This window comes from Poromitra crassiceps (assembly GCF_964638095.1).
Source record: "Poromitra crassiceps genome assembly, chromosome: 20".
Taxonomy (NCBI): domain Eukaryota; kingdom Metazoa; phylum Chordata; class Actinopteri; order Beryciformes; family Melamphaidae; genus Poromitra; species Poromitra crassiceps.
In genome coordinates this window covers 12,823,596-12,838,021 of record NC_139637.1, presented here as the reverse complement: position 1 = coordinate 12,838,021, position 14,426 = coordinate 12,823,596, and the positions used below count along the sequence as shown (strand labels likewise).

Here is a 14,426-nt window from a genome sequence, read left to right as displayed (position 1 = left end):
CTGAGAGGCTTGGCGCTTGGACCCGGAAGTCGTATTGTCGGGAGGTCATACGTCACAGCTTAACAAGAGAATAGGTTGTTGTTGCTGCGCCAAAGGGATTAGGCAAAACAACTGGAAACTAGAAGCCACTCAGGTTTAGTCCACAGCTCCATTCATTTCTGTCTCCCATTGTAAAATATATATATATATTTTTTTGCTTTCGAGTCTACAGCACGGGTATTCCACCATGTGCCATGGAGGGCCGCGTGTTTGTAGGTTTCAGTTCCACAGCCTCCATAACACATGAATACGCCGGGTCCAGCTGCAACTGTGCCTCTTGACACAAGCTCAGCTATTCTGTCCTGTCAGATGTTTTACCTTCATACATTCCAAGCAATTATCATACGCTGAAGAACCGACAAAGAAGAACTGGGCCTCGTGACATTTTCTTTCCCGTGAAATTTTAAAAACACTAGCACTTTTGTTATTAGGGCTTTAGATACTTACTCCCGTCGGAGTCCTCAGTGTCCTCTGGTGGAAGGTCTACCTCTTCGTTCTTCTCATCTAAAGGGGGCTCTTGTGATGGCATGACTGGATCCTGAAGAGGGAAAGTCAGAAGTCCACCTAAATATCCCACGACATATCTGCTCATTGTTTTACACTCCCGGTAAAGTGTATGATAATTCATCTTAGCGTAAACTAGCTCGATTTAGACAGACGTTCTCAGCTAATGTCCACACGTGGCGATGTGGGGTTTTTCACTAGAGAAGGAATCCAGCTCTACGCTCACTTCTCTAGCACTGAACATATAGAGTTGCAGCTGATCATGAAGGGGCTTCCAGATGGCATTGGCTATACTGACTGATAGGTCAGGTCTATTAGAGCAGCAAATACTGGATTGACCACGTTGATCTTCCAGGAAGGACTTTGGCCTCATGGAGCTGAATTCCAGGTCTCTGTATTGGGTAAAAGGGTTTGTTTGTGGGTAATAGAGAGGCAAAGTGACCGCCTACTTCCTGCTTCAGCACTGTACCAGAGATTTTCATCCGCCATTTATTTTCCCATAGACATTTCGTAAAATGCTTATAGAAATAATTTTACTTCGTCAAGCCAAACTGTTCAGCTATATTTAGAATCGGGAGAGACCATAGAACATTTCACTCGGACCAAAACTTAAAAAAACTACATCGAAAGAATATTTTCTTTAAATACGCAATTTTTTACGTTTTGGTCCAAGTGAAATGTTATGTGGTCTCTTCCTGTTTCTAAATATATCTGAACCGTTTGGTTTGAACCAGTAAAACTATTTTTATAAGCATTTTACAAAATGTCTATGGGAAAATAAATGGCGGATGAAAATCTCTGGTACAGTGCTGAAGCAGGAAGTAGGCGGTCACTTTGCCTCTCTATAGGATTGACTACAAGGATTCATGGTACATTGTTAAGTTGTCACTATCATGTAACTTAGTGATGCCTTACTTCAATACAGAATGTCAAGTGTTAGGAGGAAGACCTGCAGAAAAACAGTCTATAATGTTAACAGAAAATGTAAAGAAAGCTTTTCCAAGCTGTGCTTGAATGCATTGGTCTGTACCAACACCACAGCTCAGGGGCAAAAACTATAGTAACATACATTTTCTTATGTATTAATGAACTCAAATGTAATACCTTTTTAACATAAAAGTACAAAAGTACTAGTACACTTTTTTTTACCCAGCTAAGCAGCATCACCTTTTAAACCCTGACCAAGCAAGAGGTAACGCGGAGGGCTTGAACCTGCGGCCCTCGTGTTGGTAGCGAGGGAATAGACCACTACACCACCCGGAACGCCCCAATACAATGGAATTCTATGGCTACTGGGGCATGGCTTCATTGGACACCGGCTACATGGTTGAGACTTGTTAGCAAAACAAATTCATTGTTGATTTTATTTTCATAGGATTTGACGACAGCATGCATTGCATGCATTAAAAAAAAACACCATCCTTATCCTTTAATGTGTCATTAGTAGTTATTGTATTCTCCCTTAGTTATTCTTTTTTTCTTGTTTTAATTAAATTTTAAAAAATTTACTTTTTTTGATCCAACTTCAAGTGAGGTTGAAGTTTGGTAGAAGCTTGGGTTGTGCAGCTTCCTCCATGATGAATCGCCAAGTTTGGGGTTATACTTTTTATATCACTGTCTTTTTGTGTTTTACTGTAGATCAGCGTTTCTCGAAGTGGGGGGCAGACCCCAGGGGGGACGCAGAGGCATGACAGGGGGATGGGGGCGTGCCCGGGGATGTAGGTGCTTTCACGTTAGCAATGACGTTAGCTCAAGTGACAGAGCCTGTACGTTTACAGAATGAAGAAGACATATTTGACATGATGAGGTACTCTCCATCATAGGCACCGGAATGGGGCGGGGCAAAGGGACAATTTGTCCCCGCAACATGACAGAGTGGGGGGAAAAGAGCAGAATAAACAGCAGCCAGCTGAGCCAGCGCTCCGTAGGGGAGAAGTTGTAGATGGCTTCTGCATTGGGAGTGATAGGCGCACACAGTACTTGGGGAAATAAGGGGAATAAGCCGCCATCTGCTGGTAACTGCTGTATGCTGCTGAAACTCCATATGAATGTCTTTACCTTGGTTAGGATGCTATTTGATTTGACTGGTTGGTAATACGTGTTTTTGTTCTGTTTTTATTGTATTAGCCGTACTAAAGAAAAGTCCTTGACATAAGGCTTGGCAGTGAGAGTCCAGTTCCTTGGTTAGATGAGAATGATAGACCTACATTGTTTACACTGTTTCTTTTTTCTGCAGTTTGAGAGGTTTTTTTTTAACTATCAAGAAAGACATGTATGTTAGGGTTAATACTCCTGTCAGTGCCCCTGTCCAAGGTACTGGCAAAAGAACTGGAGTTGGTCCCCGGGCGCTGCACAGTGGCTGCCCACTGCTCCTAGCTCTAGGAAGGTTCCTAGTAGAGGATGGGTCAAATGCAGAGGATGAATTTCCCCATGGGGATAAATAAAGGATAACTTAACTTAACTTAACTAATAAAAAACAAAGAAAGAAATGACTGGTTTGGTTGATTAATTGGTTAGCGGTGACAGTGTAACAATTACGACGCTTCCTGAGTCACACCCTTTTTGGCCACTTGGTGGCAGACCACACTGCGCTACATCACCGTCCCTCCAACTCAAAACTCATTCCGGCACCACTGCTCACCACAGGCCTTTGGCAGGTCCCAGGGACGGGCGTAATGTTTGGGACATGATGAGGTACTCACCCTGGTCTGAGGGAGGAGTCTAATGCTTGGGACATGATGAGGTACTCACCCTGGTGTGAGGGACGTGTCTAATGTTTGGGACATGATGAGGTACTCACCCTGGTGTGAGGGACGTGTCTAATGCTTGGGACATGATGAGGTACTCACCCTGGTGTGAGGGACGTGTCTAATGTTTGGGACATGATGAGGTACTCATCCTGGTCTAAGGGATGTGTCTAATGCTTGGGACATGATGAGGTACTCACCCTGGTCTGAGGGACATGTCTAATGCTTGGGACATGATGAGGTACTCACCCTGGTCTAAGGGATGTGTCTAATGCTTGGGACATGATGAGGTACTCACCCTGGTCTGAGGGACATGTCTAATGCTTGGGACATGATGAGGTACTCACCCTGGTCTAAGGGATGTGTCTAATGCTTGGGACATGATGAGGTACTCACCCTGGTCTAAGGGATGTGTCTAATGCTTGGGACATGATGAGGTACTCACCCTGGTGTGAGGGACGTGTCTAATGTTTGGGACATGATGAGGTACTCACCCTGGTCTGAGGGACGTGTCTAAAGCTTGGGGCATGATGAGGTACTCACCCTGGTCTGAGGGACGTGTCTAAAGCTTGGGGCATGATGAGGTACTCACCCTGGTCTGAGGGACATGTCTAAAGCTTGGGGCATGATGAGGTACTCACCCTGGTCTGAGGGACATGTCTAAAGCTTGGGGCATGATGAGGTACTCACCCTGGTCTGAGGGACATGTCTAATGCTTGGGACATGATGAGGTACTCACCCTGGTCTGAGGGACATGTCTAAAGCTTGGGGCATGATGAGGTACTCACCCTGGTCTGAGGGACATGTCTAAAGCTTGGGGCATGATGAGGTACTCACCCTGGTCTGAGGGACATGTCTAAAGCTTGGGGCATGATGAGGTACTCACCCTGGTCTGAGGGACATGTCTAAAGCTTGGGGCATGATGAGGTACTCACCATAGGCCTTTGGCAGGTCTGAGGGACGAGTTTGTGACAGCGCTTATGGACCAGCAGTTTGCAGTTGATACACTTGTAGCCCTGCCTCCCCAGCCCCCATATCCTTTCACTGCAGTGGCCACAGTAGGCTTTCTATGGGACAGACACAAGAAAGGAGACAGTGAGCCGTGTTACTCTTTAACCAGACGTCTGAGCTCAACAGTAGTGGCTGACACAATCACTATTGATATATGCATTCAGACGTAGCACTGATAAATAAGCATGTGAAGGAATTAGGGGCACGGTGGCGCAGTGGTGGAGCTGTGGCCATCACTGCTAGAAGTTCCTGGGTTCGATTCCTGCCTGGGATGGTGCCAGCGCTGAGGGTGTGTGGTTCACTGCAGCTGCCCACCGCCGGCCTGAACCATGGAGGAGGACGAGCCACAATGGGTCAAATGTGGAGGACAAAATTCACAGCGCCTCCAAAGCACATATGTGTGTGTGTGTGTGTGTGCGTGTGTGTGTGTGTGTGCGTGCGTGCGCGTGTGTGTGCGTACTGGCCGCCGTGCACATGTGTGCATGACACAATGGTGTTTGTGACAAAGACAGGGTTTGTCCACCTAATCTAATCTTAATCTAATTAAAGACAGACTAAAGACAGACTAAAGACAGTCTACAAGGCAATTCTTTCCAGATTAAGTCAATACCTGCAGCAGATTACGCATCTAATTTAGGAATGAGTTTTCCTTGTCCTCTTTTTCTATCCATTGCTACATACTCCATGTGTACACATTGTGTACTCATACTTTTCATAATGTTTCCACAATGTCATACTGTGTACATGTACATGTCGTGAAAAAGTCCTCAAATGTCTTGATTGGCTCAGAAGTCCTTATATACTCATTTATGAAGTGTTTAAAATGTGTATATTGTTTTACTGATGAGAGGAAATAAAAACGAACTCCGCCCAAATGCATTTATTTGGTCTCATTTATTAAAGTAGTTAACATGTATTATGTTTTTAATAACGTGCATAAAAGGAAAGTGTGATTTATCAAACGTATATCTCTTTGAATTGGATGGTTTTTAGGTGGTAAAAACCATGAATTACCTATGCTATTAAAACATATTTCTTGGATTTAATTTACTCTCTCATTCTGTCTGTGGGAAAGAATGTGGTTTCTTGCTGAGAAACCAGATTATGGAAACTGAGAGATCAGATTATGGAATTAAAACACTATCTTTTCCTTTTCTCCTGTTGCACTTGTGATGTCTTTGCAAACTGAGGATGCTGCTCATATAGTCAAGCAAATATGAACTGCCGACATGCTTCCTTTAACCTCATCCACGGAAATTAATTCCCTGTTACATAAATTGGTCTCTGTGTGCCTTGACTGATTTGCCTTTTACAAACATTTCTTGAGCTTGTCTGTTACATTGCTATATTTGTTTCACGAGATGTTTCGTTTGCAACTCGGTGACCCCGAACATCGATAAATCTGTCAGCTCATTTTTCAACGGAGACGAAACACTTAAGATGCAGCTTATGCACCCTGGCGCACCGGCAACACTCCCTCTAAGGTTGTGCATGCTAACAATATGAGCAACAAAGCACTCCGGTCAAAGAACTGTTGCTATGCAAATGCTTCAGAGAGACTTCAAACTAAGACATCCTTCAGTCTAACTACTAATGTAACTCAATGGAGAGGTTCAGGCATATATTTATAAATTCATCAAAAACTTTCACCCCATTATTTTTTTTTAATACACCAGAGAGTATTACTTATGCCCTTTCTTCTTACAAAACATCCACTCTCGCGCCGCTCTCAAGTTCGGGTCAGACGTTGCAGACAGAAGTACTGATAAGTAAGTCATGGAATAAGAAGGACATATTTAAGCGAGAGTTTACTTTGAGCGTGTAGGGTACTACTTTGAAAATTGTGTAAAAGAAATCATCTCCTAGCAACCACAGCTGGTGCCGTCATGGAGGGCTGTTGGAGAATTGGCTGCGTGCAAATAATGGAAGCCAGCAAATAACTACGTAAATTTAATTCATGTGGCGTCAGTAGCTCTGTCTGTAACGTTAGCTCTGTAGCTAGTTAACGAGTCTGCAAAAAAAAACAGCGAGTTTGACCGTTGTAAACAAACGTTATTAGCTAGCTAACACTACATAAAACAAACACAGAAGAAAGGCTAGATACGTCGGACAAGCATGTTTACTAGGGGTGTCACGATACACTCAGTTCACGATACGATACGTATCACGATACTGGGTTCACGATAACGATACGATACGATACGATACGATTTTAACAATATTTTTTTAAACTTGAATAATGACAATATATGACTGGAAAAGTAGTATTTTATTTGAAATGCACAAATACAAAACATGCTGTTGTGGGAAATTGTTATTACAATAACAACTAGAAAAAACATGAGATTGGAGATAAGGCTTATCTTGAAATAGAATGAGTTACACCGTCACTTAGATTTACTTTGAACTAAAAGGTTTCTCAGCAGTATAAATTCTCATTATGCATCTTCAGTTTTTCGTCAAACTCAAACAACAAGACTTTTCTTAGTCTATTTTTTATGCATCTTCAGTTTTTCCTGTCAAGTAAACAGTTTTGTCAGAAACTCAATTGAATGGTTTCTCTCCTGTATAACTTCTCATGTGTCTCTTCAGAGACTTGTTCAACTGAACTACTTTCCACACATTGAACTTCAACAAACAAAGACGTTTCTTAGTCTATTTTTGAAAAAATAATAATAATAATAAAAAAAAAAAAAAAAAAAAAAAATCGCGATATGAGATTTCATCTCAACGATACATATCGTGACGTTTTACTATCGCGAAATTTCGTGGGACGATATATTGTGACACCCCTAATGTTTACCAACCGTTTGAACATTTAAATTGAAAGTAGTCGGCCGAAAACAACGAGATGGTTTGACAGCATTTATTTGACAACACGCAAATTTAAACCTGCCGCCTTCCTGAAGTGGTACGCGAAAGTAATGTTGTTTACATAGTGACGTCACGGTGATTTTGGTCTATAGACCCTTTTCACGGGGGCCATTTTGTGTTGAAAAGGCAGGGTAAACACAGGTGCAAGCAAAACACTAACGAGGGTTTCCAAATTCCAATCATGGAAGTTTGAAACCCTCATTAGTGTTTTGCTTGCACCTGTGTTTACCCTGCCTTTTTGACACAAAATGGCCCCCGTGAGAAGCGTCTATAATAGGGCAGCATGGGGATAGATTGGCCAAGTATAAAAAAGAGAAAAGAAACACAACCTAAGTGTTGACAGACACTGTTGCCCCAGAGCTGTGGACCTCTACTATGGTCACCAGAGGGAGTGAGGTCACCTGAAAGCCACCTATACTTCAAAGCTGAACTGTCTGCTAAAAGTTCAGCTCCTATTCCTTCTCAGTTGGCATACTGAGGTATTAGAGATCCACCTCCATCAGTCAGTATTCAGTGACAGGCCCCCGGGCAGAAGTCTCCCAGTCTTCTGCCAAAACACGGCTAATGTTCTGCTGCACACCCACCACTGACCTTTACTGGGCCCCATAAAGCTGCTAACCAGCCTGTGCTGCTGAGCGAGGGGAGGATTGCTGCTACGGGGAAGCGAGCGGCGTGGACTAGGGATGTTCATTTTGAAAAATTTCCATAATCGAAAATCGGGAAAATTAACGATCAATTATCGATCATATTAATAATAATAATAATAATAATAATAATAATAATATATATATATATATATATATATATATATATATATATATACTGTATATATATATATATATATATATATATATATATATATATATATATATATATATATATATATATATATTTTTTTTTAACAAAATGAATGCCTATGGCAGAAAATACGAAAGACAACGTGTTCTCCTCAATGAACTCTTTATTTCAATGTGTCTCCTCTCCAACACTCTGCTGCCCCGGCGCATGCCGGTGTGAATTCCCCATGTTTAAAGCAGTTTTGTTGGCACAAAGGCCCGTGCCCAGCCAGAAAACTAGAGACTATATGAAGCTCACGTTAGTCGGCTGTGCAATGGAGTGGGGCGAGGAGGAACGAATTCCACCCAAACCTAGTCCAAAAAAAATAAAAAAATAAAAAAATAAATAATAATAATAATAATAATCAATAAAAATTCCACATGATCGATTCAATTCCTTAACGATCAATTATCGATTTTCGATAATTGATGAACATCCCTAGCGTGGACCCAACGCCCATTTCAACTACATGAACGGGATGCACTGCTGGCTCTGAGTCAAAGCAGCATGAGTGTGATGCTCAGAGAGACGCCCTGGCCTTGACACACAGCCTGACAGCTCCCACAGCTCGCTGAGATGTTAGGGCTCATGTCATCCCAACAAAGTCTGCCGGAGCTCAGGGCTTTCGTTTGCTCTGTTCAGCTCTCTTGAATTATTCACGTTCACATGAGCAACGCAGACGCGTGAGAAACCAGCGGGACTGATGTACCAGTTTCACCACTACCAGCTTCTTCTGCAGCAAAATACATCTCTGTCCTCACAGAGGAAAACCTCGCACCAAAAACTGGACAGTCAGTCAGCTATAGGATGAACAGGAATTACACAATAGCCCAGTTCCAAACCGGTCCAATAGTGGACTATATAGTGTGTTGGCCATTTTGTACTAGTGTCCGAATTCTCAACTGTTAATTTGATTCACTATATATAGTCCACTATAAAATACCCATAATGCACTGCAATTTCTAGTGAACAGTGAATGTACCCTACATGTTCTCCTATATACCACAATGCAATGCTGTCATGTTTACGGAAGGAGAAGAAGAGTGAGGTAGTTTCCGAAACTCGTTTGAATGAGTGAACCATTCTGAACACGGCTCCTGTCCTCCTTTTTTTAGGGGTTTTCTCCCATTTTATCCCCAATAGACCGTTTTCACGGGGGCCATTTTGTGTGGAAAAGGCAGGGTAAACACAGGTGCAAGCAGAACAGTAATGAGGGATTCCAACTTCCAATCATGGGTCTATTGTACTTGGCCAATTCTCCCTGCTGTCCCAATCGTTGCTTTCCCCCTTCTGCCGATCTGGGGTTGTAGGCTAACATATGATTTGTCCGATACGTGCAGTCACCAGTGTTGGGCAAGTTACTTTCAAAATGTAATATACTACATATTACTAGTTACTTCCAATTGAAAGTAATAAGTTACTTTACAATATTACTTTCTGTGTAGAGTAACTTGTTACTTATTACACTACGGTACTTTTGCATTACTTTCACCAAAACAACAGCAGTAGCAGAATGACATCACCGCCCCGGAACCATTCCGGAAAATAATTTCAACCGCCTTGAAGTCAGTGTAAACAATCCAAAATTCTAAATGTTATTCTTTTCCTTTGTTATTGTCATCTATAGTGGTTATTTCCATAAAAACACACAGTTTGATTAGGAAATGATTGTATCTTTATTTAAATATGTGCTTTGATTTTAAAAAATGTAATTCAATTTGTAACTTGAGTTACTTGCCAAAGTAACTGGTATAATATTACTGAAATCCTATAAGTAATAAGTTATATTACTAGGTTACTGCTAAAAGTAATATATTACATGTAATATGTTACTTTTGTTATGAGTTACCCCCAACACTGGCAGTCACCAGCCGCTTCTAATCACCTGACAGCGAGGAGTTCCACCACCAGCAGGAAGCAGCACGTGGCCGCACATCACGCTATTCCCCCAAGTTCCCCTCCCGCCACAAACAGGTGACCTTACCCGACCCGACCAGAGGAGGTTCTAGTGCAGCACCCAGGGCTCATACCCCCACCATCAGAGACGGCCAATTGTCTCTGTAGGAGCATCTGACCATGCCTGAGGTACCGCTGCCGGGAATTGAACCCAGACGGTGGTGGTGGGTGAGTGTTTTGACCTCTACACTACCCAGATGCCCACTACCTACACCCTGGCTCTCATCATGGTACAGTATGACTCAGGGAAACTGTCAAACTGAAGTGCACAGTCTCTCCTCCACACCGAAGCCAATGCTGCTGCTGAACACCGCATCATTTCCCAGCTGCCTTCCTCGTGTGGAGTGGCTCATCAGCTGCCTTCCTCGTGTGGAGGCTCATCTGGAGGTCCAGGAGTCACGCAGCAGAGCTTTGAGCCGGGGGATCAAACGATGAGAGAGGCTTTTATCGATCGGCGAGTCCTCCCCTCAGCGCAGCGGGTCAGAGGCGTGCCGGGAAAGCGACTCGGCTAATATGCTGAGAAATGATGAGTTGTCTGATTCACCGCTGACGCAGAAATCACAGAGCGAGCCTCAGGGCCAGGAGCTGGTGCAGATTAAGAGAGACTTGCAGGAGCTGGTGCAGATTAAGAGAGACTTGCAGGAGCTGGTGCAGATTAAGAGAGACTTGCAGGAGCTGGTGCAGATTAAGAGAGACTTGCATCTCTCACAAAATTGGTCATAACATGTAGAATACAACTGCAGAGTCTGCCCATGAGCTGCAAAGCGGACCGGTTCATACTCTGCACTGAAGACCTAATGAGCAGTGTTGGGGGTAACTCATTACAAAAGTAACATATTACATGTAATATATTACTTTTAGCAGTAACTCAGTAATATAACTTATTACTTATAGGATTTCAGTAATATTATACCAGTTACTTTGTCAAGTAACTCAAGTTACAAATTGAGTTACATTTTATTAAATCAAAGCAAAGCACATATTTAACACTTTGAGTGCCACGGCCCTTGGGCAAAAGGTTGCTTGCTGTGCCACATAGGCCGCAATGCATTTTAAAACAGTCATATAATTTCTTTAATAATTACTATGTAAACACTGAACACGCACAAATAACGATGAGACTCTCTTCTATCACCTGCAAAAAAAAGTTTATTGATCCCATTTTCCGTTCTTTAGTTATGAGCCGGAGAAGATAGCTTGATTGAACCAAAAACAGCCCTTTTTTTCTACGAGCTGAGATAATGAGCCTTTTGTGAAATTAAACATTTCAAGCACATCACTGACTCTGAAGCTAATTTTCTGATGTCTGGGTCTGTCTGGGTGAAGTGTATGCTGCTCTGCGTGCTCTGCGTGCCCCCCCCCCCCCCCCCCTCAACTGCACACGCCTCCTCCTGGGTGTGTCTAGTGGCTCTCTGCTGAGTTTGCTGTGCACACATAGTGCGCGACATCCAGCTTTTTGGTTCCGCGTGTGTTTGTCACGGGCTCCATGCTTCCAGTTGAGAATAATAAGGCTGATTATGCGGTTGTGCTGTCGCAGCGAACACGGAGGTGCTCAGTTGTGACAGCGGATGCAGCTGCTGCGGGCACAGCTGGCGTTTGGCTTCATGCATGTCGATGCATACGGACGGATGCGATGCGATTTCCTTTTTCCCCAGCGACTTCTTCTGTGTGTTTGGCTCCACTTTCTCTTATCAGGAGAGTGCTGTCGCCACCTAATGGGTTTGTAAAATAGGTTATAGACCTCCAATAGCTACAATATTGTAAGAGGCGATGTAAGAAGCTTAGATCGACACCCCCCCCCGTCAAAAAAACAATTTGGAGTTACTGACGCCATTTGGCGTCGCTGGCAGCCTACGGTAAATTTCTAATGACGCCATATGGCGTCGCTGGCACTCAATGTGTTAAAAAAGATACAATCATTTCCTAATCAAACTGTGTGTTTTTATGCAAATAACCACTATAGATGACAATAACAAAGGAAAAGGATAACATTTAGAATTGTGGATTGTTTACACTGACTTCAAGGGGGTTGAAATTATTTTTCGGGATGGTTCGTCTGTCATTCTGCTGCTGCTGTTGTTTTGGTAAAAGTAATGCAAAAGTAGTGTAATAAGTAACAAGTTACTCTACACACAAAGTAATATTGTAAAGTAACGTATTACTTTCAAATGAAAGTAACTAGTGATATGTAATATATTACATCTTGAAAGTAACTTGCCCAACACTGCTAATGAGTTTGTTTTACATGCACACAGTAATGATCTGGACTGGTTCATACTCTGCACTGAAGACCTAATGAGTTTGTTTTACATGCACACAGTAGTGTGGTTCTTTAATGATCTGGACTGGTTCATACTCTGCACTGAAGAGCTAATGAGTTTGTTTTACATGCACACAGTAGTGTGGTTCTTTAATGATCTGGACTGGTTCATACTCTGCACTGAAGAGCTAATGAGTTTGTTTTACATGCACACAGTAGTGTGGTTCTTTAAAGGAGAACTAACCTCCAAAACACTTTTTTTCAGCTTTTAACCAATATATATGACTTTGGGGGTGATGTGTGAAGAATTCTGGTCAGAATTTCCACATTTGACACCAAACTGTTGCCATTTTACCATTTGTATCATTTTTCAGCAGCATATCTGGCATAAGCGCCCTCTAAGGGTCAAAGACTGCTTTTTTTTTTTTTCCTCAAATGAATGGGAGATTAGGAACACACTGACGTCACAGTGTTCCCAAAGACTATGGGATTTCAAGATAATTACTCCCCTACCCCCCCTGTACCCTTTCAGCTCCTCAGAACTCCAAGCTTATTCTTATTGAAGTTTGCTCTTAAAATACTGAACCAAACGTCGTCAAAGTTGGCACATGTCTTAATTATAGTTAGTTTCCCGCTGAATGTGTCATTACTTTATTGATATCTTACCTGGATAAGCTCGAATGATGATGTTTATATTATCAGTCCGAGTTGCAAGCACTGTCTCCAGCCCAGGCAGGCGAGAGTCGTACTGTTACATGGACGAGCCCCAAGCTCCGCGGGCGCGCGCAGCAGGCCAGCAGCAGCTGGGCTCTCTGTGCTCTGAGAGCAGCAGAGAGAGCAGTCTGATATTTCCGCAAACAAATATGGTCGCAGTTTAGCGCACATGTAAAATATAACGCTATACTACGACGTGACAACGTGACAAAGCTTCTCTAAACACATCGGCTACTATCATATTTCCCTGCATCCCTCCTACTGAGATTATATCGGTAATGATTTTGGACAGACTGAATGCGCGGAGGAGGAGAGATCTGCAGCTCTGCCCTGAGAGACACTCGCCTCGCTCCGACTACTGTGCCTGTCTGTGAAAAGCGTCCTGTCCAGTCGCACCTTCGCAAACAGATGCGGGATTCCCTCAATCCTGTACCCAATCTCAGACTGTATTCTCTAAATCGCACACCAGCTATTTCTGTCTGTTTGTTTGTTGCTCCGTGAGGTTACAAGCGCCCCATGCATGCAGCAGGCTGTTTCGCCAGCCGGGGTCTGGCAGGAGGGAGGAGGCGCAGGCAGCCTGCACTGCGCTGAGAGGAAAAAACTTTTGCACAACTTTTAACAAGAATCACGAAAAGCCCCCAAACTAAAATGAAAAAGGGACTATATGGCAACTTGGACGAGGGAATGACGTAGAGAAATCTCGCATTGTGTTACCCCAGAACGGGGGGTTTGTCGTATTGTGCGGTGTGCTGCTGTAACGAGCCCATGCCACTTTGCTCTCGTAACGTAGTTTAACACACTGCCATAGAGTTACATGCAGAAAAATAATTAAATTTCTAGTTCGCCACTGAATTACCAAATTGATATAACTTTCAACCATTTTGAGCAAAGCTCTTTCCATACAGGCCACCAGCGTTGGCTAATTGTTGATATTTATACAGATATGGCCCCTCTCAAATAAATTATTTTTGAGGCAATAGGCAAACTGTAATGGCGTCGATTTCCGAAAAAAAATCTGGACTTCAACACAGCCAAAGAGTCCAGTATAGACAAGAGCATATGTCATTTCTTGGTTTTTTCCATAGGTATTTTCAAATCACTGTTCTAATACATATCTAGAGGGTTAGTCCCCCTTTAATGATCTGTACTGGTTCATACTCTGCACTGAAGAGCTAATGAGTTTGTTTTACATGCTCACAGTAGTGTGGTTCTTTAATGATCTGGACTGGTTCATACTCTGCACTGAAGACCTAATGAGTTTGTTTTACATGCTCACAGTAGTGTGGTTCTTCAATGATCTGGACTGGTTCATACTCTGCACTGAAGACCTAATGAGTTTGTTTTACATGCACACAGTAGTGTGGTTCTTTAATGATCTGGACTGGTTCATACTCTGCACTGAAGACCTAATGAGTTTGTTTTACATACACACAGTAGTGTGGTCTTTAATGATCTGGACTGGTTCATACTCTGCACTGAAGACC

At 42.9% G+C, this 14,426-nt stretch overlaps 1 protein-coding gene across 1 annotated transcript in view; it reads right to left on the bottom strand.

Annotated features, from left to right (window-relative positions):
- The window catches only part of prkcz (protein kinase C, zeta), a gene marked incomplete at both ends in the record, with an annotated part of 175,600 nt that overhangs the window by 51,749 nt on the left and 109,425 nt on the right, over positions 1-14,426 (bottom strand). The window contains 2 exons of the mRNA XM_083656393.1: positions 487-577; positions 4,226-4,357. Of these exons, the coding sequence (XP_083512519.1) occupies positions 487-577; positions 4,226-4,357 (223 nt within the window). The remainder of the gene's footprint in view (positions 1-486; positions 578-4,225; positions 4,358-14,426) is intronic.